Source organism: Chenopodium quinoa, unplaced genomic scaffold (genome assembly GCF_001683475.1).
Source record: "Chenopodium quinoa cultivar QQ74 unplaced genomic scaffold, ASM168347v1, whole genome shotgun sequence".
In the NCBI taxonomy this organism is placed as follows: Eukaryota; Viridiplantae; Streptophyta; class Magnoliopsida; order Caryophyllales; family Amaranthaceae; genus Chenopodium; species Chenopodium quinoa.
In genome coordinates this window covers 15,587,536-15,613,863 of record NW_018742204.1, presented here as the reverse complement: position 1 = coordinate 15,613,863, position 26,328 = coordinate 15,587,536, and the positions used below count along the sequence as shown (strand labels likewise).

Here is a 26,328-nt window from a genome sequence, read left to right as displayed (position 1 = left end):
TTGATTATTGGCGGGATAAAATTTCCTCTACAAATTTCCTCATGAGAAAAATGAGAATTTTAGAGAGAGGATGAGAAAACCACTTTTTCCTCATTGTTGAGGCTATACATACAATTATTGTATGTGGTCCCTATATACAACTCTCATTTATCTTGAATGATGTTTAGATGCAATATTACAAGGGGGGGGTGAATTGTAGTATGGAGATTTCTAGTCACTTTTTGTGGAATTAAAAGAAACTTAACGCAATAGAGAAATAGTGCAAGAGAGATTTTACGAGGAAAACTTCCTAGGCCAAATATGAAGTGAAAAACCTCGACCCAAAGGGATTTTGACTCAAAACATTCCACTAAAATAGGCCAACGACTCTGTTACAACCTATGAGGAACTTGAGCCTCTACCGAGTTCCTCAACGAACTCATATCCCCAATAACTATTCCCTATAATAGTTGCAGCTCAAAATCTTCCCTCAAATACCTCTCTTATCACTCAAGACTTCCCTCAAAGCCTTACTCTTTCTTACTCAAGCTTTATCTACATACAAAGAACTCACTCAAGTTCTCACCTCAATACAAGAATTCACTCAAACCCTTATTAATTCCCCATTACAAGAGTTCACTCAAACCCTTAAACAACTCTCAAATACATATAAAAGATATAATGTATAAAACTAATACGTTGGACACTTTGAGAGATGTAAGGAACTTGGAACCTAGAGGAACTGGCTCACCAACGTGGAGAGAAAATATATTTCTTTTCTACTGCTCTACCACTTGGGACAAACTCCATTATGGAATTACTCACTTAAGCCAAACAGTTTGGAATGAATGAAAACATCTCTTTTTATAGTGCTTTAAAGACAAACCCATTCTTCCCATGATCTTCAATCATAATAGTAGTGCTTCCTAAATTCTATGCATTATCTCCATTAACTCCATGAACATAAGAAGTAATGGAAGACATGGATTGGAGTAAAAAAACATTTTCTCCATAATCTCCTTATTTTTCTCCTATAAAAAGTTGTTTCAAATTAAACGTGAAAAACAATTTTTATTTTTTCCAAAAACTTAATAAATAAAAATAGAAGTTACAAGAAAATAAAATACTAACCAAATCAGATTTTTATCAATTAAAAACTGATTCGGAATTTATTCATTAAGAATAAATAACTATCCTATTTAATTTGAAATATTAAACCAATTAGAAATTAGATAGGAAACAACCTAAAACATATCCCTAAAATATAGGAGAAAATAAAGAGAATAAAAATATCATTTTGACTAAAAAGAAAATCAGATTTTATTTTTAAAAACTTATCTTTTATAAAATAAAATCTATTTAAAATAAATTATACCAAGTCAAAACTAATTACCTAGAAAGTAAGCAAAGATAATGCAATGACTACTAACATGGAAAACTGACTTCAAGTGCTGTGTAAATGTGTGTTTCTCTTATACACGAATTTTAGACTCACCCGTAAGGAACTGGCTGGTCAGCAACACCCAATTCCTTCCAGATTGTCAGTTCCTTAGAGACTGAAGTTCCAATTTAGTTTCATAGGCATGTTCCAAACAATTTCTCGTGTCCAACATACTTACATGATTCCTAGAAAAATATACTTCTATTTTTCTATCTTCATGTTTCTCTGATGAAGCTTCTACTCCGATGAAGGAACTTCTCTTTACTTATTCCCCCTCAAGAACTGCTTCTCATTCCTTGCAAATAACATCTTCTCATTCTTCTTAGGAACTGCATGTAAAGTCTAACAATAAGTTTGTTCGTTTAGACTTCTTCTCTTTGTGTTCCCCTTGAGGAACTCAAGCACGATCCATACATTGTAAGTAGGGAACCATCTTCAATGATGATCTAACCTGTTCTCAATCATCTTCATGCTTCATGACTTGTTCATGCATATCTCAATACACATATTAGTTAGATAATCATCATTTGTTCAAAATCATCAAAACCTTACGACAATGAATCTATTGGCTAAAATAATAAGCAAAAGTTCCATTAAATTCAATTTATATTTGACTCCTAATTTTCTCCCATTTTTTGTTGATGTGTCAAGTTTCTAATGGTGTCGTATGTAGGGACAACATACAATGGTTGTATGTGTATCATCTCTCGTAATTTCCATTTGTCTCGGATTCTTGTCTATCAATCTATCGTACCATTAAATCCATCCTTAACAAATTTAATATATTTTCTAATTATTATTTTCTCCATTTTTTTAATTGACACGTTTCTTTAGTCACGTTTGTTGATGCACAAATTCAACCGTCAATATCTTTAATTACTGATCATCAAAAATTATAAATAATTTATATTTTGAAAATATATATCGTGACGAATCTAACAAAACCCCTCGTGACTATATTTTTCATTACGTATAAATCACAAAATACAGTCAAAGGGAAGTGTGTGATTAATGCTAAAGTCAAAGCGTGTCAACTAAAAAAATGGAGGTAGGACAAGTTTGTCCTTGTTTGGAAATTTTCATTTACTTTAAAATTAAAAAGATAAATTTACCTGTAATAAAATTCAATTTTCTTTCTCCTTCGTTCTCCTCCTTTAACCAATACCTCAAATAAAAAAAACTGCTATATACGGACATACCTATCCAAAGAACCTCTGGGCAATTAATTTTAAATAAACTTTTAAAAAAATCGGGTGTATAATAATTATTGTACATCCATTTTAAATCTCTCTTTAAGAGATCAAAAGTTACCCCTAAAATGAATAAAAGTTACCCTAATATGTATAAAAGTAACCCAATACAAATAAAAATAATCTACGTTTTATTGGTAAAGAATCACATTTTTAGTGACTAAAATTCAATTATTAGTGATTGAAAGTAATTTTATCACCCTTATAAAACTTTTCTTGTTCGATTTATAAAAAAAAAAATATCATATTATGTTCAAAGTTACCCAAAAAAGGCAAAAAGTTACCCTAAATTGGCTTAAAGTTACCCATATACTGCTCGATGTACACTAATATTAGTGTAAACCGGATGTATACAAAAGTTTTTGCTAATTTTAATGCTAATTACTTAGGAATTTTTTAGGATATTCTATATGTAAATAACATACTTCCTCTGTTCTTTTAATATTGCACCACTTGCCTTTTAAGAAAGTTTCGCAAATATTGCACCATTTTTATTTTAGGACAAATCTGTTCACACTGTAATTACCCAACATACCCTCACTTTTTCACACTTATTATTTAGTTTATGTTTACATCATATTAGGGGCGCTAATTGAATTGAGCAGCTCGCGAGTAACTTGAACTCGACTTGGTCAATGCTTCGACTCGAATTAGCTCGACTCGAGATGTTAACGAGCACGAGTAGAGCAAGCTCTAACTCGACAATATATTTTATTAATGTAAAATTCACAAATAAAGTTACCATATCTAAACAATTTTGACACTTAATAAGTGTTAGTTTATATTATCAAAAGAGAAAGAGTAAATCTTTAATAATAAATATATTTAAAAAATAAAACAATAAAAAGTGAACAAAATTAAATAAAAACATATAATTATAGAAGGACAAAAACTTTAACGAGCACGACTCGAGTTGGTTTTATTAGCTTGAAACTTTAGCGAGCACTAGTTGAGCACATGTAAAAGTTTTCGAGTCGAGTCGAGCACCCCTTAACTCGTGAACGACTCACTCGATAAGCACCCCTTCATCACATGGGCACCTTTTTATATTTATCTTACTCTCTCTTCCTTTTTCCCACTACCAAAATTATTGTGCCCAACATGTATGATATAATTAAAAAAAAGGAGGAAGTATATCTTGGTTATTAAAATGCAGTGTGTGGTTCCTACAGGCGTGAGTACCTTGCATGGTACATACGTTTCGCAGAAATAACATAATATATATATGTTAAGAACATACAATTATGGTGAAAAGAACATACTTTTAAAATATAATGAACATATACTAATTAAAAAGAATATATTTTACCATAAAAAAGTGAAAAGAACATGCGTCCATGTTCTTTAATTGTCAGTGTAATGTACTTTTATTTGTGATATAATGTTCATTGCTTATTATAAAATGTTCTTTGAATTTTGTCTTAAAATTATGACGGGTCTCTAATATGTACTAGAGCCCACTACTTTTATGGTGGAAAAAAAATAGATATATAAGAGACCCGTTTCCAGGTTGAACGAATCTCTTACCTTCTTTAATTATTGTATATCATAGATTTATTTCAAGACTTTTTTCCCTCAATTTCCTCACTGACAATTAAAGAACATGGACGCATGTTCTTTTCACTTTTTATGGTAAAATATATTCTTTTTAATTTAGGTATATGTTCATTATATTTTAAAAGTATGTTCTTTTCACCATAACTGTATGTTTTTAACATGTATATATTATGTTCTTTCTGCGAAATGTCTGTACCATGCAAGGTAACCACGCCTGTAGGAACCACACACTGAAGTAATGTTCATTACATAGTATATATTATGTGTTTTATTAATGTTATTGATGTTCTTTAGATATAAAAGAAAAACAGAAAATTGAATGTTCTTTAAAAAAACTGATATATGTTCTTTACAAAATAATTGTATGTTCTTTACAAAATAGATACATGTTCTTTCTGCATTTTTTTGTCTGTACCAAGCAAGGTACAGGTTGCTGTACCTTAAAATTTTCAATTAAAATGACCATTGAACACTAGGCCCACCAAATCACTTCACCTTACAAAAATAAAATTTAGTAAAATTAATTTCACTTTAGTAAAAATAAATTCAATTCAACAAAAATAATTTCTGTTTAATAAAAATAAGTTCAGTTCAATAAAAATAATTTCAGTTTAGTAAAATTAATTTCAGTTCAGTAAAGATAATTTCAGTTTAGTCTAATTAATTTCAATTCAGTAAAAATAATTTAAGTTCAACATAAAAATAATTTCAATTCAGCAAAAATAAGGTGAATGAACGGGGCCTTAATGGTGAAATTAGGATTAGTGGATCAAAATTTGCGTTTTAATTTGAAAAAAAAAATAATTATATTTCTTATTAGTTTTTATTTCTAGACCCGATCATACTTAGCCCGGCCCGATTTTGGGCGGATTTTTCCGGCCTGATTTTTTTTTAGACGGGTTTAAAAATGTGTTTTTTTTATGCATTTTTAGTTGATTTGTTTAGCCCGGCCCAAAAAAATCCCGAAAACAACATAGTTTTCTCATATATTTTATTGAAAGGGGATAAGTTATAATTAATATTTTGCAGGATAAAGCTCAGTACCCGTGGAAGATTCAGTTACTACTACAGGAAGATATTAGAGAGTTCCTTCGTCTTTTCTCCTTCGTCGAATCTAGGCTTATCTATATAAAGGGCAATAGCGCAACATATTATATTGCTTGTGTAGGTCATTTCATGCAAACGCAACAAGATATTAATACTTTTTTTAGTAATATTTTTTTTTATTAATTCAAATAGGTTGGGTTGAAAGAAGCCTAATCAAGCTTCTTATATCTTTCCTTTTTAAAAAAGTATATGCTTTAATGAGTCAAATTATATGTTTTTCCACATGACGTATATGCATGTCATGCGAAGATGTGAGTATATATAATTATAGGCTCATTATAATTTATAATAGTTAAAAGACTTGCAACTTCTTTGATGTGCATAAGGGTGCTAATTGAGCGAGAGGATCACTGCAAAGAGTTGCTCGACTCGTGCTCGTTAAGGTTCAAGTTGAGATGAGTCGATCATGAGTTGCTCGTTTAAATATTTTGGTCTTTTGAATTTCAAACATTTGTTGATTTTATTTTCTTCTTTTACATAAATTTTTCCTACTAAACTGCACTCCGTACTAACTTTAATTTATCGGTTTTAAAGTAAATTTTTGTTTTTAAAGATAGAAAAATACGGAGTATTGAATTTGTTGTACATTTATCGAGTTTCGAGCTGATACGAGCAAGCACGAGCCAACTAGAGTCGAGTTTGAGCTGCTGTGCTCAATTAACACCCCTAGCATGTGCATTTAAATTAAAAGAATTCTTGTTACAAGAGCTCATACTATATTATCAACAACTATTTGACACATATTATTGTACACCCGATGCACGCAAAGATAAACCGAGTTTTTTTCAACTTTTCTTTTCTTCTCATGAAATGGACTATCTTATACTTTCTTGCAATTTACTTGTAAGTTGTAACTTTACTCATCTAATTACATAACCAAAAAGAAAATCAAATTTGTGTTCAAATTTGCAACGTCTTACCAAATACAAGTAGGCAATTACTAGCACACTTTGAGTTTGAGGAGCCAGACTACTTTGAGAGTCATTTTAACTTGTCAAAAACTGGCAACCAACGTGGCAACAAGTTGAGGAGCAACTCACGTGCAGCACGTGCCTTTCTGGGGGTTGACTGTTGGGACGTGGAAACCACCATTTTGCCTTTGCCGTTGATTCCTCAGGTTTTTGAAAGGCTCTAATTTCCAATTTTGTGTCTCTTTCACTCACTTGATAGAAAAAAAAAAAAAAAAAATAGAGAGAGAAAAAAGAGAGAAACCAAAACCCCATTTTCTGGTAATATCTAATCTTTAATCTTTGTTTTTTGATTTGTTTTTTCATGTTTGATTGTTTGTATGTCTTTGTACTTTTGTTAATTGTGATGGGCATTTTTTTTAGCGATACTGATGCTTTTTAATTCATAAATCAGTACCCTTTTCTGTTTTTTATGTAGATCTGATGAAACTTTGGGATATAACTGCTCAAGGGTTGTTTAATTTTGATTTTTGTGTGTTAGATTGGTAAATGGGTTAATGATTGTTTGATTTATGATCTGATTTATTGTTTGATGAAAGTTGAGGGTTTGTAAATTTGAGGTAAAACTACTGTTGTTAGACTTTATAGACTTTTGCTACGGTAGGATCCATAGAAAGACAGTGATGTAGACGAGATTTTATCCCGGATTCCCGGGTTTAGGGTACGATTTGATTTGCTTTTTAAGTTTGTGGTTTGAAGAGCAAAAATCAAGTGCTTGGATAGTTGATTATATAATATTATTATGAGTCATTAAAATGGGTTGTTATTTTAAGCTCTGGGTATTGTTCTTTATATCAATGATTGTTTTTTTTTTGAAGTGATGGTTCTGTTTGGTATAAATCAGGGTTGTTAATTTGACAAAATTTTCATTTTTGTTTAAAGTGAAGAACGATGTCGCCAGTAGAAGGATCCCGGGAAGAGAATGTCTACTTAGCCAAATTGGCTGAGCAGGCTGAAAGGTACGAGGAAATGGTGGAGTTCATGGAGAAGGTAGCGAAGACTGCCGATGTTGAGTTGACAGTAGAGGAGAGGAACCTCCTCTCTGTTGCCTACAAGAATGTGATTGGGGCAAGGAGGGCTTCATGGAGAATTACCTCATCCATTGAACAGAAGGAAGAGAGCCGTGGGAACGAGGACCATGTAGCTATCATCAAGGAGTACAGAGCAAAAATCGAGGCTGAGCTCAGCAAGATCTGTGAGGGGATCTTGAAACTTCTTGATTCACATCTTGTCCCATCCGCAACTGCTTCCGAGTCAAAGGTATTTTACCTGAAGATGAAGGGTGATTACCACAGGTATTTGGCTGAATTCAAGACCGGAGCTGAGAGAAAGGATGCTGCTGAGCACACCTTGTTGGCTTACAAGTCTGCCCAGGTGGGTCTATCAGCTTGCTGTTGTAGTAGTTACAAAATGGGTTATTACATAATTGAAACATAATTAATTACTGAGATATCTTGCTTGTAGGACATTGCGTTGGCTGAACTGCCTCCTACTCACCCAATAAGGCTGGGGCTTGCACTTAACTTCTCCGTGTTCTACTATGAGATCTTGAATTCGCCTGATCGTGCCTGTGCTCTGGCCAAGCAGGTTTGTACACCTTAAACATTCTTTGTTAGTATTGCATAATTGCTTCTTTACTTCAGTATTCTGGATGAAATATGCAATGTCTTACTTTCAGTTTATGGTGGTTCAATAAAAATGTCATGATTGTATAGTTCAACGTAATGACCTAATGCCATAGCCTGGTCTACCTCCAACAAATCAGTATTGACTTTCACTTGAGGAAATAAGGAATTTATTTATTATACAAAAATAATAATAAAGTTAATTTATCATAAGAAAGACACCTCTATTTGAAGAGACCCTGATTTTTTTTTTCGTAGAATTTACCATTATCCCAAGTGATTTTCTTTTCACAAATTTTCTTGCCTATGCAGTTTGCAGCAATATTAAGAGGGGAAAATTTTGAACTACCTTTTAGTTCATGGATGATACTCTTTGCAAACAATTGCCTTGTAAATTTGTAGTGAACTGCTAATCATAAAACATTCTCCCCTCCTCCTCCCCCCAAACCCAAAACAACTACCAGATATTAGATTGTTATGTCATTTAATAATGGAATCTAGGGATTTAAATTTTACAGAAGGAGAAAAATTGGGACAACTAGATGGATTTGTTAGAGCATTTGATATAATGTTGGCGAATAAGTTGTTGTCTTCTAACCTTGGTAAAGTGAGAGGATGTAAATGACAGAGTTACATTGAGATGAAATTATCATAAGCATGCAAATGAACATGGCAGGAAGAGGTAATTGAACAAGGAAGAAGGTAGTAAAGTAAGGGGAATAACAGCCTGTTAAACCCAACTTTTATTTGTTTGCATACGTTAATTGGTGATAACATAAAAAATTAGCTATAATAGGGTTTGCAAAAGTGTTACGTGAGTTAGTTCAGAAGAGTTCCAATTTTTACCTGTTATATTTTAGTCTCCCATGTCAAGGCAAGCCATGTGCTAAGGAGTCTCTCCTACACTTTCTAATTCCCTTCTCTCTGACTGACTATCTACACTTTTTACTGCCTTGAGATTGATTTCTTTTCCTAAAAAGTTTTGTATGTTTGATGGTTCTCCTTCTGGGCCTGTACAATATTTCCTTTAAGTTTCACTTGGTCCTGCACCGTGCACACTTCCTTGAAAAAGTTGTTAAGCACTTGCTCTTGTGGATTTGTCAACTAGATGCTTATCAAGAAATTAGCCTTTAGGAACGAAGTTCGATGTAAATAATAAATCCTTTGTAAACTCTTGTTGATTCGAGATATGTAAGAAATTTATCCTTTTGGGAGTCCTTGTTGCTTATCCTCTTCTTTCCATAATTTTATTTCTCCAATTGAGTGGTGGAGGGTTACTTGTGCCATCAAATTCTTTTCAAATTCCTTTTCCTTGTTATTTACATGGTAGTTGATTGTTTATCTCATTACACAAGATTTATTTGTGAGATGACTCCTCCTTTTCCCCAACACACCCATTTTTTTATGTTTAATGAGGTGATTGGCACAGGTTATACATGGATATGCATGTAATGATAGAATTGGGATGAAATTGTGTTTTGTATAATGTACCTGACACCTCAAGACTCCATGACAATACTTTTTAGTGCTGCATTTTAATTTCAAAGTATACAAATGGCTTTTAGGAAGAGAGATTATATCTATAAAGGTTGTAAATGTTATTAACCAATGAAATAGCAATTTGTTTGGGTTTTCCCCTCTTAAGTTTTTTACTTACATCGAGTAATGGCGCTGGGAATACATTGGTGTGCTTTATCTTTGCTATTTGGATACAGAATATCTAACTAAAAGTTTTGCTTCATTATGTTTGTTAATCACTGTCTTCTCATATATATGGCATTGTGTGTTTATGTTTGCAAGTATGTAGGTTGGTGTTATTAAAGTGCTCTATAGCGAATGCACTTTATTCTTGAGTTTATTAGTGCAAGGAATATATGTCGTTAGCTTCCTTTTGTATGAAATTATTTTATAAGTGACTTCTATTACAACACTTTTTGTATTGTATATCAGTACATAATGTGACCCTCAATTAATCATCATTTGGCTTTGAATCAACCATCAAGATGGTGACATCAACATTTGGTCCTTGGTTGATTTAAAAAATTAATTAGGTGAAGTTCATTGCAGGGAGGTAGTGATTAACCGATAAGTAAAGTAGAAGGTTGAAATTCTAATACAGATTGGAAAGCTGAACTTGCAAAAGGTTTATCTTTATGTCCCAAAGTTAATAGTATAAACACGCCATTATGTATGATTAATCCAATAAGATTAACATATTGACTAAGTACACCATTATGAATTGAAATCCAATAAGATTTTGCTATTTACCACCAATGGTTAATTCTAGCACATGGCAGCGACGTAGTGTATGTTTATAATCGTGATACTGAATGATTATATGTGTGGTTGGCTGTTGGCTGGTTGCAGCTATAGAATTGCTAGATTTCCCTTTGATCCTTCAATTCTTTTTCTCTTGTGTGTGTGTTTTTTTTTGGTTTTAATATTTAAGTCTGTAAATATAAGTTCTTTATGAAGCTTTTGATTTTAAGAGATTCACATTCTGAAATCAAATTTTCTAACGACACAATGCATTCCAGGCTTTTGATGAAGCCATTTCAGAGCTAGATACTCTGGGTGAGGAATCCTACAAAGACAGCACCTTGATCATGCAGCTCCTCCGTGACAATTTGACATTATGGACTTCTGATAATGCGGTACTCTCTCTCTCCCACCTTTCGAACATTCCCCCCTCCTTCCCCGTCTTCTATAGCATAGATGTTATCTTAATTTTTAGAAAGGAAATCCAACTATTGTTTTACACATATGTTGTGCAAAACAGGAGGATGTTGGCGATGAGATCAAGGAAGCTACAAAAGATGACGCCGCTCCTGGACAACAATGATTTGGTCATTTTGTTGAAGGAGTTAGATGGAATGTATTTATTTAACTTGGATATTTGTTATGTTGCTCTAGACTTTTCCCATACTTGGTATGCTTTAATGTTTGTTTGTCATCTGCAGCGTCAATTAGATGCTCTATATATCTTACCAAGACACGCTTCATTAATTATTATTGTCTACCTTCAGTTTTCAACACTTTGCACTTGAGTGCACTCGACGTAGATTCATCAAATGAAAGCTATGTAGTCCAATAATGTGTTCGAATGTATGTGCTCTTTGTTCTAATCAATTTTTAGCTAGAGTTTTTTTCTGGTCAAGGAAATTCTTCTGCTGCAATTTTTATGAAGAATCTTACATACTACATAGTTCTCTGTTGTATCTTTGCTTGTACCTAGTGTCTCCGTGGTGGTATCATGCAGCAACCCACTTTCTTACTACATATGTTTTCTGGGTTTTAACCTTATTCTCTATGAATAGCTGAATGCGATTTATTCCATGTCCCTAGACTCCTACCACCATCAACAACTATTCCATCACCATATCACCCGCCACCACAACACCCTTTTCACCACGAAATGAAGTTCACACAAGTTGCAGCCACACCACCGCCCAGTCTCCCACACAAACACTTATTGCTCAATTTACTTGTTCTCCTTTCAATCTCCTCTGCCCTGACTAAAAACCCCATGCATACCCTTTGTTGCACACTTTTCTTCTATGATTCCACCCCTTTGAATTCCTCTATACAAAATAATCAAATTAAATTTGGTTTAAAAACCAAAATATGATTTCATGCTTGATGTATGTAGTGGAAAATGGTGTGATGGGAATCATGGGATGGTGATGGTGGTTGGGAAGGAGATTGGGAGAAAACTAAAGGTAATAAAATACAGAGTACACAAATTATTATATGTGGCTGGTCTTACGCCCATACCTTGTTAAATGGAGAGAGAAAATTAAGAATGCATGTGATGTCGTGAATTCGTGATGATAAAAGAGATGGAGACAAATGACCTCTTAAATAGGGGAAAAAAAACATTTGTTGCATCTAATGTGTAGCTTCTTTTTATAATACATGTTGCAAATAAAAAGAAACGAAGGAAGCGCATGTCAATTTAGGTTACCATGACATTTCTTTATAGAACAAATATCAAATCGACTTAAAAAAAATGTTGTTTCAATAATTTTTAACAAAAATTATTACATATTCCCGTTAAAAATAAAATATTGCACATTTCGTATAAGTTTTTTAAGCATATGGGGATTTGGTGGGAAAGGATATATAAGTGGGTAACATACTAACATTGCATACATGATTTTTTTGTTTGTATTGAGAATTACATTAGATCCACCACGGCAATGAAATGATGATGAAAGGATGAGAAGCCCAACACCCACCGTCTCCGGTGCCATTGACAATCCTAGTTTGAGTCAAGTCATTCCAAAATTTGCTGATAATTTTCTCCGTTCTCTTTTAAATGCAACACTTTAACTTTTACACGGTTCATATACTTCACTCTGACTGAGCTTGTTGACTTATAATTGATGAAAAATATTGATATATGAGATCTTATTATATCCGTATTGGTTTATAGTTAATTAGTACTATGTACCTTGTATTAAATTTTATAATTTTTCCATGTCAGTAATAAAAGAGAACATTAAATATAAAAAAAGAAGAATTATATTTCAAGCAGGAAACTTCCAGTTACACAGTAGCAGCCCGTGCATGAGGCTGCATAATGCACGGTCACCCCGTATCCGAAACAATAACTTCCCCTCAAAGCGCAGTATGCCGTATCAAAAACAAGAAGCAAGCTACGAGTAGTATGAATTTCCAGTAGATAGAGTCATAGAGCAGGGGGTACACAATACGATGCGAAAACAAGGAAGTGCACGCTCGTAGAGGAGCAAGTAGCGTGAGAAATGAAGACAAAAATTAAATAAATCTGGGTTTCAAGTAGTAGAGGGTTTTTTCTGAAGTTTTTTTGGAACACTAAATTCCCAAGTCAGACGGCAATAATAAAAAGCCTGCACCTATTCTGTTTACCCTATTGCATTGATATTATAATTACCTCTTGGATCTTTTTTTTTGGGGTGCAAAGTTGTAAATCTAATGGATCCATGATTTCATATATGTGTACTATCTATGACTCTTTATGAGCAATGGTTAATTTTTGATGTGCAAAGAGAGATTTGATGAAATAGTAAATTAATTATTCAGAAGTTTATTAAGGTAATGTAAAGAACAAGATTAGGATGCTCTTTCAAACTTAATGGTCTTGTTTGACAAATGGCGGTTGCTGGTTCACTTGTCTTGTTTAAATAGCTAGGAAAAAAAAAACAAAATTTGCTTAAAAAGCCTGCTTTTTTGCTAATTGAAAAGTTAATTATACTTGTCAAAAAAAAAAAGTTAATTATCAAACACTTTTTTTTAAATTTTTTTTTTTTACTATTTGACCACATAAAAAAGGCAAAAACTAATAAAAACCATTTACCAAACATGCCCAATACCAACTACATGATCTAAAACTGCGGATGAGCGTTTAGTTGATTACTTGATTATGGTCTAGGTTAATTTGTTACTTAAATTAAACTTAACAAGTTGAGAACAACGTGAATATGTACATGTACGACCCCAATGGAGCATGGAGGGAGTATTAGATTTTTGGATTGAGTTTTAAGTTCTCAAATTCTTAACACAGGCTTAGCTAGAATTATGGTGGTGGACAAGTATATGTAGAAGAAGATTTAATTTTTATTCCTATAGCCACCTTTGTTATTAAGGTCAAGATTTTGATATTGATATTGATATTCAAAATCATCTCAATATAATGTTTCTTGAAATTGATTCAAAATTTATTATTATCTCATATGTATTTATGAAGTATTAACTACCACAATTTCATATTATGTGCAACAAAGGTCTCAACACAGACTTTCCTCAAAAAAAAAAAGGTCTCAATACGGACTTTTAAACAATTTTTGGGTGTTAATTGGAGAAAGAAAAAAAAATTCATTTGATTAGAAGAGAAACACAGAGAAACGACATATTTAAAAGGAAAGAAAATATTGTTGCATATAAAGTGTAACATTCACTTTTGACAAATTTTGCACATAATATAAAATAGAGGTAGTAATAGTTTATTTACTACTCTATTAAAGATAAACATTCATCAAAATTAGCTTTGTTGTATTGTATGTGGTATACTAAAAAGTGGCATGTTCAATTGATAAAAGATGCTCAATTTGGGATGTATAATGTAAAAGGTCAAACACAAATTCTTACATGTAGCACATAATGTGGGTCGTGTTGTCACTTCACATATAATGTAATTAATTAAATAATAGGGATTATGGTGATGAATAAATGGATTACCCTTGGATGTACATGGGTTACTTCAAAGAGAAAATGGGGTTACTTTGAAAAACAATTTTAGTTATTCATTCATTAGTTTAAACAAAAAAACAGGGATTATTTGAATGAAATGAGATTCTTTATTTTTTAATTACTTTATACTTATACTACTTATTACTTATATAATAAATTTAGAAATTGTTATATACACTCGGATTTCTCGTATACACAATTAATTTAAAGTTAGTTTTTGATTTTCATTGATGATTAAATGAATAACAATCATCAAAATGGAAATAAAATACTCATTGATTCAATGTACACTCAAGTATATTTAGGGCCTGTTCTCTTACGTTGAAATTCAGTTCAGTTTAGTTCAGCTCCTAATTTCCTTCTCAATTCAATTCAGTTCAGTTCAGCACCTAATTTCTTTCTCAATTCAGTTCAGCTGAGTTCAATCAATGAGAACAGACCCTTAACAATCTCTTTAATAAATCTGGATTACTTTTAGAGATAAAATGAATTATCCTTGTGAATAAATGAGGTTATAACTCAAGATGTTTCATGTATTTAGAAACCGAGCATTAAGATGTGCAATAATAATTTATTAGAAATTTGATAACCAAAACTCTAAAAAGACCCACCTCAATCTTAGCTGCTATGGTTCTGATACGCAATCCCCTGGTCAGAGGTCCTTTACTGTTATGATTTTACACTCCAAAAATTTTGACATTTTTCTATGCAATTATATCTTCCTTTATCCATGTTTCTGTACTTCCCTCTTTTTTTCCTTTCTCAATCATTACATTTCCCTATTTTCTTTTTTTAAATACCTCATTTTATTTATGTCATTGTTATGTAACCAAGCTAAGTACCTGAATTTACACTTCTATCTTTTTCAAAAATTGACAACGATAGCTCAGATTAACAGCAACAAAAATGCAAAGCTTCAGAGAATTGTATTACCACTCACCTTACATATTCAGGTCTTTTTCTTCAACCCCTCCTCTTTTATTTAAATGATGTAGACGGGATTTGATCTGGGGTCGGGTTTTATTAATGGTGTGTTCTGTTTTGTGTGAAAAACAGGGGAGATGAAAGTAATACGCGCAACATAGGTGAGCTTGAACACCCAGTTGTTTTCCACCAACAAGATGCGGTTGATTTAAGCCGAAGTAAACTCATCTTTTCTATTTAAAAAAAATTGATAATAATAATAAAAAAAAACACATTACTTTTCATACTATTTATTTTTTCTAACAACTTCCATTGTTCTGTTTCTGTTGTTCATAGGTGGTCTTTGTGGTCTAAGATCAAACAACATCGCCTTTCCTTCAAGTTTACCTTTTGAAGCCGCAAATGCGGTATTATTTTTGTAATTTCTTATAATTTATGCAAAATTAAACAACACCCACTTTTTAAATTTCATTTTAAGAATCTCTGTAATTTTTTGGTTTTTTTTTTGGGTGTTATTTTGGTAGAATAATTACTTGAGTGCAACTCCGACAACAGCGGCGACGGTGACGGTGGCGAACACTCGGGTGGTGGAAGCAGGGGAGGTGGTAGTAGAAAAGAGAGGGGTGGTGGGAAACAGGCAGTTGGAGTATTGGGGTGAGTCTGGTGCAATGGCAGATACCAGCCAACAGACTGATACCTCTACAGATGTTGACACTGATGACAGAAATCAGGTTTGTTATATTTTTTTTTAAAAAGTGTTCTCTCTCCTATTTTTTGTGCATTAAACCAACAATAGTTTTTGGTGTTTGGTTTTATTAATGTTGTCATATGATTTTGTACCTTAGTTTACATTAATATAAGGTATGTAAATGTATTATGGTGTAATGGTGTTGTTGCTTTCATTGTGATTGTACTTGATGCTAAAAAGTTTGGCTAGATTTTTGAGCTTGTAGTTTGGATTTTGGTTGTGTTTTGTTTTGGTTTTGTGTTTCTCGAATTTCATGTTTGTTTTGTCTGAATAATGTGAGTTTAATTTGGTTGTTTTTTCCTATGTTATGTTAAGGACATTGGTGGACAAATTTACTATATGCCAACTTATTTTACCTGAGACCTTGGATTTATATGACAACTTATGTTTGTTTAATGCTTCCACCACAAAGTGCTTGGTGTAGTTGGTAAGGGTTACATCGTGTGACCTTAAATTTAGAAGTTCGATTTTGATCTCTTATTACAATGCAATGAAAGGATATGGGAAAAAACTCGGAAAAAAGGAGTAGTCCTCGACCTCCTCGTTATTAGTTAGTAAAGTCTTTAAGTGTCAAGGATCGAATCACGTATACTTAACACTGTACATTGTGGTCAACTATACAACATATTAAGTTAAATACTCCTTGCATATAGCTACTTCATAATTATCGGGCTTCCTTAATTACCCTTTAAATATGTCACACAAATTTTCTTTAAAACAACTTGAATTAATAAAAGATGATTTGATATGTTTATTAGGTCCATAATTTTAAAAAGCGAACTTTTGTTATAGTAATTAAATTATACAAGCATCATGTAGTACGTCCATATGAATGCATTGTGAAACTCCAACAAAATTTAAACACATTTTTGTGTGTCATTGACCACTTTTCTTCATTTCTTTTCTATTGAATTCCATGGTTCAGTATCGAGTAATTCAGAACGGAGCAGTGGTAGACTCAACAGATCAATCCAAGGGAAAGACCGATGACCAAAAGGTTATATAGCTAGATATAACACGCCATAATTTGATAAACATGCCTTTGTTTACTCTTACCTTTGAAATTATATTGTGGATTTGTTAATCCTCTTTTTCCCTTTTATTCCGTCAGACTCTTAGGAGACTTGCTCAGAATCGAGAAGCTGCAAGAAAGAGTCGTTTAAGAAAGAAGGTAATCATTATCTAATCAGAATGCATTCTATCCTAACACCATCTTATTATATATCTTCGCTAATTACATTGCTGTTTCAGTGTTTATAATTGTTATGCTTGATACTCTCTCTGCCCAAAATTAATGGTCACTTATACTATTTTCCAACACGTTATAAAACTGTCACATTTCCTAACATAACAGGAATAATTCTTAAATTTTCCAATATGCCACTAATTAGATTAAGCATCACAAAATACATAGAAATTAATGTCAAAACTATAATCCATGGCCCTTAAGGAGTTGGGACAACGTTAGAATTATTTCTTTCCTGAATGCTTATTCGTTAAATCAGCATTTTCTGTATCTTAATGCTGTTAATACGAAATGTCGATTATCTAATAGTACAAAACTGTACTTGTCAATAATTCTTGATGCTCCAAGTACCATTTCTGTTTCATCATGTGAAGTCCTCTTGTGTCAAAACAAGAGTACCTCAAGGTTTGTTGCACACTTGCATTACTATACAGTTTGTCTATAAGCCTGTAAATCCAAGAACTCATAAATAGAATCTTTTTGTACCGAAAATTTGCATATCTCAACTTCAAAACGGTTCATCTATTTGTCCTTCTGACTTCCTGTACTTTTCCCTTTGTTAGGCTAGTATCTTACTAGGGAAATTTGTACTTCGTTTCTGCATCTTTTGGCCTTTTATTTTTTACCAGCCTGAGAGGTTATAAGGTAAATCAGACTAGTGAAAGGGTACTAGAATAAAATAATATAATGCCGCTAATATCATTTAAAGTGCCTAAGTGAATTTCTTGGCATGATAATGTTTAATTAGCTGTAAACGATTCATGATCTCGTATTCTCAGGCATTAGAAAACTGCCATCGGCCCATGTCTCGTCTACAAAGGTGCAATTGTGCTAGGGGCATGTGTTAGTGTTGCTAAGGGGGTAGCGGTGAGGGGTATACACTATATATCGACTTATATATAGTCTCATAATGGAATTTATTTGGTACCGATCATTGAATTTAATTATAAATTATATTAGGCATTTCATATTTTTGTTTCTTATAGGCGTATGTTCAACAATTAGAGAGCAGTCGACTGAAGCTTGCACAATTAGAACAAGAGCTCGAAAGAGCTCGCCAGCAGGTGCAGTTCCTGTACTATAAAATTGTCCTGTTTCAATTCTTGCTCCATACATTTTGATACATTAAGTCTGATTTTTTAGTGCAGGGTTTCATGGTCTCGAGTGTTGGAAGTGAGCCAGGTCATTCACTGGGAACTAATGGTAATTACCACTACTAATTGATAATGTTACTAAATTGTACCCCTTTCGAAATTCTGATTACTTTGCATAATGTGACTAGCCAGTAGTCACCCCTCAATAAAACTTTTTTCATTGTATTGACTTCCCTTCTTTACGTTCTCCTTATCGTATCTTTTTGAACTGTAGGAGTCGTGGCATTTGATGTGCATTATGGGAATTGGCTTGACAAGCATCAAAGGCTTATCAATGACACAAGATCAGCACTAAATTCTCATGTGTGCGATGATGAACTCCGAGTTCTTGTTGACAGTTTAATGTCACACTATGATGAACTATTCCGAATCAAAGCCATAGGTGCAAAGGCAGATATATTTCATTTGCTGTCTGGCATGTGGCAGACTCCGGCTGAGAGGTGTTTTATGTGGCTAGGTGGATTCCGTTCTTCAGAATTACTTAAGGTCATTGTCATTGAGCACCCAAACATTAGTTTCTTTTCCCCTCACTTTTTTTCAGCTGAATTAATGTGCAATTATTCATTAGTTTGTGCTGTTTTGAAACATCAGATACTAGTGAACCACCTTGAACCTCTCACAGAGCAGCAGTTGCTGGGAGTATGCAATTTACAGCAATCCTCTCAACAAGCCGAGGATGCTTTGTCACAAGGAATGGAAGCGCTGCAACAATCTCTTGTCGATACACTTTCTGCAAACTGCCTCAGTCCTACTAATACTGGAGTTGTCGCCGATTACATGGGCCAAATGGCGATTGCAATGGGCAAGCTTGCCACACTAGAGAACTTTGTTCATCAGGTATTCAATCTCATACTTCCTCTGTTCTAAATTAGATGACATGTTTTGACTTTTGACACCATTTATTTAAGATATGACAATTAATTAGATGACACATTTTGACTTTTGACACAATATAAGAGATATTGATTGCCGGATAAAAATAAACAGTAATGCTCTAATTTCTAGTTTATTCTTCATGTTAGGCTGATCTTTTACGACAGCAGACTTTGCAACAACTGCATCGCATTCTGACAACCCGACAAGCAGCTCGAGCACTTCTTGTTATCCACGATTATACTACACGTCTTAGGGCACTCAGCTCTCTATGGCTAGCCCGTCCTAAGAGCTGATATGCGTAAATCTTGGCCTTTGCTGCTATCGCCAACTTCTTACTTGAGGGTTATATGCTACTCGACTTAGTTGCTGCTCCTGCAAGCTGCAGTGTTTAGATCAATTCTGACAACACTAATTTTTAGTGTGCACGGCTATGTAACGCAGTACTATACGGCTATGTAAGCTCCCTTGCTAACAAGAAGCAAGGCATGCAAGGTACTATTACTAGTTGCAATGCATTGTGTAAACTATGCTAAAATAGTGATGATGTCTTGGGTTTTTTTTTTTCCTGGGTATCCTTGAAAACTAATGTAAAATTATAACGCGTAAGCATCTTTTATTCTCGGTTGCCTTGATCTATATTTTATCTTATTTTGGGGTGGTAAGACAGTCTCAATATCATTACTCTTTACTGTATTAGCATAGGTGCAAGTGCTTGACATATATGAACATGCGAGTCTATACACAACCAGTGTACGAATGATCGAGGTTTAATCCTAAGGGCTCATAGACATACCTTTCAAAAAAAAAAAAAAAATGCAAGCAATTACATGAATCATAACAGATTGAACAAAGTGATACAAGCCATAAACGGATACCATATATTTTTAAGAATTAGAGTCTTACAATACATAATTCATATTTTTAAAATAATACATAACTAATTTGACATTTGTAATTTGTACAACTAATGACTGCTTTGCCAAACAAACCATTGAACCAATAGAAATATTAAGCTTCATGTTTGATGACTTGATCATAACCAAACTAGTTAAGATAAAGTAATATATCACACATTTATACATAAATTAAACAAACAAGTAATAAGCGCGATTACATTTGTTTGTACAATGTTTAGGGAATGAAGCAGGGCTAGCTAGCAGCGAGCCATGCGAGTTGGGATTGGTGGCTCTCTGAGTCCTTCCCTATTCCATTTCTCCACATTTCCTTGCCAACCTATTCAAAAATGTTGAGGAGAAAGAAGAATGGATTTCATATTATACTCGATAAAACATATAAACATATAACACTACTAAAATCATGGTATAGTTTTGACCAGGAAGGGTTATTGATTCAGGACAAAGGGAGTATAAGGTAAGCGTACCTAAGGAAGGATCAGCTCCACGATTCTTAAGCTCGCGGTACTCTTGGGTAAGGCCGCACACACAGCAACATTCATGAACTAGACAATCATTGTGTGGCTCCTGTGGCAATTTAAACATTTCCCTTAGTCTTCTCCTATATCCAGCTGCGTACATTGCTTTCCATCCGGTTGGAAGAATAGTATACATGCAGCATGCTTTCTGCTGGGCTATATATAAATTGTAAGTTAACCATAAAATCATCAACAGTTCTTTTTAACCATGATAGACAGAACAACTATCAAAATATCAAGTTTGTTGTTAAATACGGGTCTGGGCTATACCAGCATTAAGAGAGAATCCAATTTACAAGTCTAAGGTGGTTCCATCATAAAACCATATGGCAATAAAAGGTGTAGCTTTAGCCTTATTAAGTATTTTAACTCTCTATTCTTTTTTTAACGTGGGATACTTGCATGTGTTGTTTGAGAAATTTCTACAACATGCGCAAAGTATAATGCTGACTTCAAGTACAAGTGCATGCACCTCAATCTTGAGCTCGCAAGGCTCATGTGTGGCATCACACATAGCGCGTTAATTATTGAATTCTAGTAAATAATTTGTTACATCAATTTTCTTTCAAAAAAAAAAAAAGAAAAAAAAAATTTGTTACATCAATTTATTTATTATTTATTTTTTTAAAAAGATAATAATTTGAGCTAGTTCCAAGCATTTCTTGAGTATTGACTATTGACCAAGTCTATAGGTGATGAACTTTGCAACAAGACTTCCACGTTATGTAATTAACTATTGTTCAAAATCTTCTAATAAACTAAAAATCATCATTATCAAGTAATTATTATATAATCTATGACAGATAGAATAGCAAATGAACGTGAGAAAAATAAAGCGAGAAAGACGGCAGATAGATTATTAAAAAAGAACTATACAACATGCATGATGTAACGCAACCGTGACCTACTACTACCTCCGTTTCGTATTATTAGTTGCAACTTTGGAATATTTTATATCTCACACATAATGCCCCAAAATTGCAACTAATAAGATACGGAGGTAGTAATTAAAATGTCAAAGATCAAAGATATATACCAAACTAGTCGTAGTACAGTATTTTATTGCTTACTTGTTGTGCCTCCATCAATAATTTCTGCAATCTCTCCCATGGTGATCATAGGGCAAAAACATGTCTTCAAGCCTACAAAATTGAACAATTACAAGTCATTGATTAGACGAGATTTGATCACATGACTGCCCCACTATACAAACTTAGCTAGCTGATATCGACACAATTTGTTACACAAGTCATACAAATATGAAACAATGTAAATAAAGGAAAATATCACAAGGAGAAACAAAACGAGGAATTGAAGGAGTTGAGCTAAAGCATTACAAAGATTGCGATCAATGCAACAGTCATTGAAGCCGGTGCTCCATTCTCCTTCAGGAGGATACTGGGATACCTTAGGATGGGCTTGAATGTTGTAGGAACTCATTGTATGTATCAAAGAAAGAGGATAAAATTAGGCAAATATATATATTCTTCTAATTGAATTGTAGCCTATTAGCTTGTAAGCTTACGGCTACGTTATGTTATTTGCAGGGGGTTTATATATAATATGTAATGGATGTAACGAAATTCCATGGAAATGGTGTTAATATATTTATTTAATATAAGTTATTATGTGGAATAAAGGAATTTAGTCAAAGCAAGTTAATATACGAAGTACAGCAAGTACTACCTGTTTTATTTGTTGGGAATTTTTTTTTTTTTTTTTTTTTGTCTAACATCTAAGTCGTTAGACTAAGCATTTGATAGCGACTAAGGTTTTATATACATACATATAGTATAACACATATATAAGTGTATAAAATGAAGACAATGACAAGGCTGCCACTAAGAGAATTGCATTTTACATAACCAAAATCAGAAAAAGATTTTAATGAAGTAATGCTTTGATCAAAGACTTTTCTTTTTATTGATAACAAGCATATCATTTAATTAGCTTACTAATAGCTAGCTAGCTCTATAAGACGTGATGCATCATGCATGTAAAGTATTTCATCAATCAATTATGATAGCTAAATTGCATTCATGTTAATTCTTAAAACTTTACGCATATGAAGACTTTTTGGTGGCTACCAAAAAATTATAGCCATTGTATTTGTTTTATAGCTTACTCGACGATTATTTTAAGAGAAAAATATTGGATATATATGGATAATTTTATTAAAGTAAATCAATATCCGTCAATTAATGTGGTAAAAACTTTGAAGGAAGGTGTCTAACCATACAAATTCAAAGCAATTAAGGTATGACAATGTATTACCCGCCCTTTGAACATGGCTAAAACTAAAATGACACTAACTCGTTGATTAATCTTGCAATATCAGATCATCATAAAACAACAATCTATCACTTTGACTCAATAGCATATTTTTACCAAAACAAAAATATACTCCATAACCTACAAAACTGAAAATTTCTTGTGAGAATATATAAAATTACTAATTTTAAATTAATGGAGTACTAATAACGGATATATTGATGTTTGAATTGAAATAATTTGATTGCTTATCAATCCAGATAATTTTGACTATTCAATATTGTATTATTTTGGTTATTACAATTATATTCATTAATCTATTATTAGAAAAATTCAAATGTAATTATGTAACTCTGTGTTTCTTGATAATGATATAATGTACACTTTATTAGCAAATATTCAACGTGAATATGAATGGATGTCTCCCTTGGTACCATTACTAGCATACCCATAAAGGCCATAATATATTCCCTATCTTGTTGGTCGTCTCGCAGAAAAGTCAACCTATGGAAACCGATATTCTTTGATCAAACATGTTACAAATACACACTTTTAAATTGGGTAATGATATATGTAGCTCTTAGGGCTATATATAACCATTAAATATACTTCCCAAAATGGAATTAAGTTGGTAATACATGACAAAATCACGCGCAAATCGTTGTATTAAATGTTAATCTTCCTCAATCTTTTCATTTTAAGCTTCTTATACATAGCCCTTAAATTTAGGGCTATGTTTATCATTTTTCTTTTAAATTTGTGCTAAAGAAATACTCGTTATAAGATTATTTATTAAAAAAATTATAATAATTGGATACTTTGACGTGCAAAAGATGATAATAAAGGCGTTTGGGTGTGCGAATGGCTACCCCATTTGGGCGTCTAAATGTCCAAGGGCCCATGTCAAAGTCCAAAGCTTATGTTGAAGTCCAAAGTAACGCAAATTATAACATGCACCCTTGTGCATGTAGTTCAGTGTGAATCATTAATTAAACGATGCGTTTAATTGGGTAATTCACAAAACTTCAATGTTCTTCTGTTCCTTTTCTATTTTGTGCGTCTTCCAAGCTCTTCTATTTCCTTATTTATATCTGTCCAATTTTCTGATTTTCTGTCTTCTCTTCTTTTTAAACTTTCCTCCACTTTCTCTCTCCTCAATTTTTCTTTCTCCTCTATACTTTGATTGAATTCTTTCATCACTTTGTAACTCAATAAGTTGATCACTCTACTTGTATGAATTCGTTCATCGCTATTAAAATACTGAGCACTATGGAAGGCAATGTATATCTGATTTTTTTTTTATTACAATTGATATTAATTTCTAATTAGGTCATATGTTCTTAATGCATTTAAATGATTTTGCAATTGAAATGGATTTGATGATTTGGCAATCTAAACTACGTACTCTTTCAATTATTAGTTGTAATTTGGTCTACTTTCTTATAATCATTTTTACAATCAATTAAGCTTTGATCTAAGGATTGATGAGTTTTGTTTGTTTTTAGTATGATTATGAATGTTCTGTTCATAATTTGGTATTTTGAACATTTTTTGTTAAAATTATTAACATTTTATTTGAAGAAGAAATCTACTCTAACTCTATGAAGAACAAGTCAGAAATAGGAACTTATAAAGAAAACTTTTGAGCTATAATGGTTATTCTTTTTTTATTTTAATTGCTTTTTTTTCCAGTTTCATTTATAATTTAATTGTTGAATTGATGCTTTAATTTGTACTTAATGAATATAATTTGTTTATATCATGTTTTTGAACATTTTGTTCATATAATTCGCACTTTTCATTTTATTTATTATCAAAATTGTTATTAGTAGTATCATATTATGAACATTGTTTATATTTTTATGAATACTTAGGTTACTTTAATGAACCTTTGCGTTTTACATAATTCTTTGAGTATGTATATTTTCTTTTTTAAAAAATAATTGTACACGTAATTATGAACATTTTTTCCCTGTATTTGAACTTTGTCGTTTTATTTTTGAACTCCACTAATGGTAATTATGAACTATGTTTGTTTATTGCAGTTAGAACGTATGAATTTGTTTATAAGGAAAGTCTAAAGGCTGAGCAGCAGTGTCTTCACGTGCAGAAGTTTTTGAAGGGTATTTAGTGGTTTGTGGTTGAGGTTCAGAAGTTGTTGTAGGGGGTTCAAAGGTTTGTGGTAGGGTGTTCAGTGGTTTGTGGTAGGGGTTTAGAAGTTTTTGTACGGGGTTTAGAGGTTTTTGTAGGGTATTCAATGGTTTGTGGTTGTGGTTTAGAGTTTTTTGTAGGGTGTTCAGTGGTTTGTGCTTGGGGTTTAGAAGTTTTTGTAGGGTATTTAGTGGTTTGTGGTTGGGGTTTAGAGGTTTTTGTAGGGGGTTCAAAGGTTTTTGTAGGATGTTCGGTGGTTCGTGGTTGAGGTTCAGAATTATTTTTAGTGTGTTCAGTGGTTTGTGGTTGGGGTTCAAAAGTTTTTATAGGGAGTTTACAGGTTTTTGTAGGGTGTTCAATGGTTTGTGATTGGGGTTCAGGAGTTTTTATAGGGGGTTTAGAGGTTTTTGTAGGGTGTTAGTGGTTCGTGGTTGGGGTTCATAAGTTTTTGTAGAGGGTTCAAAGGTTTTTGAAGGGTGTTAAGTGGTTCGTGGTTGAGATTCAAAAGTATTTTTAGGGTGTTCAGTGGTTTGTGGTTGGGGTTCAAAAGTTTTTGTAGGGGGGTTCAGGTGTTTTGGTAGGGTGTTCAGTGGTTTGTGGTTGGGGTTCAGAGGTTTTTTAAGGTGATTTAAATGTTTTTGAAGGGTGTTCAGTGGTTTGTAATTGGGGTTTAAAAGTTTTTGTAGGGGGTTTAGAGGTTTTTGAAGGTGGTTATTTGAAGGGAGTTCAGTGGTTAGTAATTGGGGCTCAAAAGTTTTTGTAGGGGGTTTAGAGGTTTTTGAGGTTGGTTTAGTGTTTTCTGGTGGCTTATCAGAAAATTCTTTGGGCTTATCAGAAGTTATAGGGGCTCTTGTGTTGCTTCTAGTGTTTTATCATAAGTTTATGGGGGATGTTCAGAAAATTCTTGAAGGTGTTCAGTAGTTGGTCTATAATTAAATATTAAACAACAAAAGAAGAAAATACACAAGATCCAAAATCAATTATTATTTCATACCAAAATACTTGATAAATTTTTACACAAATTATTATGTCATACAACACATATATATGGACATAAAAGACAACATATGTGAACATCATACAGGAAATATATGGACAAAAATATGAAGGTAATGAATATGGAACGATTAACATTAGATTTGCTAATTTTATTGCACAATCCACCAAAATTAGTCAAAAAGCTAAAAAAAAAACCATTTTTTATTTTACAAAATACAACAAACTTTATATTAAAGTGGATAGAGAAAGTAGAGTTCAATTATTGTTGAAAATTTTAGAGCTTCTAGTAGTTTAGAGATAGAAGAAAGGGACAATCAAAATTGTCAATGAGGGAAAAAAAATAATCTTAATTAAAAAAAAAGATTAAAT

At 32.7% G+C, this 26,328-nt stretch overlaps 3 protein-coding genes across 5 annotated transcripts; 2 read left to right on the top strand and 1 right to left on the bottom strand.

The window, feature by feature from the left end:
• Positions 1-6,406: 6,406 nt before the first annotated feature.
• On the top strand, positions 6,407-11,052 carry LOC110719717 (14-3-3-like protein). Of its 3 annotated transcripts, none has more exons than XM_021898707.1 (5): positions 6,407-6,563; positions 7,185-7,676; positions 7,767-7,889; positions 10,465-10,581; positions 10,707-11,052. In XM_021898707.1, exons 2-5 carry the CDS (start codon positions 7,194-7,196, stop codon positions 10,767-10,769), a joined length of 786 nt encoding a protein of 261 aa, XP_021754399.1. In that variant the 5' UTR covers positions 6,407-6,563; positions 7,185-7,193; the 3' UTR covers positions 10,770-11,052. The 3 variants fall into 3 exon arrangements, with proteins under 3 accessions (XP_021754399.1, XP_021754406.1, XP_021754412.1); XM_021898714.1 differs by having other exon boundaries at positions 6,414-6,563; positions 7,190-7,676; XM_021898720.1 differs by lacking the exon at positions 6,407-6,563 and adding an exon at positions 6,844-6,862.
• Positions 11,053-15,358: 4,306 nt separating this feature from the next.
• On the top strand, positions 15,359-19,742 carry LOC110719702 (transcription factor PERIANTHIA-like). Its single transcript, XM_021898687.1, has 9 exons — positions 15,359-15,489; positions 15,607-15,813; positions 16,756-16,827; positions 16,942-17,001; positions 18,063-18,140; positions 18,225-18,279; positions 18,445-18,716; positions 18,822-19,067; positions 19,253-19,742. Exons 2-9 carry the CDS (start codon positions 15,751-15,753, stop codon positions 19,397-19,399), a joined length of 993 nt encoding a protein of 330 aa, XP_021754379.1. The 5' UTR covers positions 15,359-15,489; positions 15,607-15,750; the 3' UTR covers positions 19,400-19,742.
• A 206-nt stretch (positions 19,743-19,948) lies between these two features.
• Positions 19,949-22,404, bottom strand: LOC110719707 (protein PLANT CADMIUM RESISTANCE 3-like). Its single transcript, XM_021898699.1, has 4 exons — positions 21,876-22,404; positions 21,609-21,680; positions 20,488-20,694; positions 19,949-20,339 (listed from the first exon to the last, which is right to left on the bottom strand). The coding sequence occupies exons 1-4, from the start codon at positions 21,976-21,978 to the stop codon at positions 20,260-20,262; spliced, it is 462 nt and encodes a 153-aa protein (XP_021754391.1). The 5' UTR covers positions 21,979-22,404; the 3' UTR covers positions 19,949-20,259.
• Between the last annotated feature and the right edge of the window lie 3,924 nt (positions 22,405-26,328).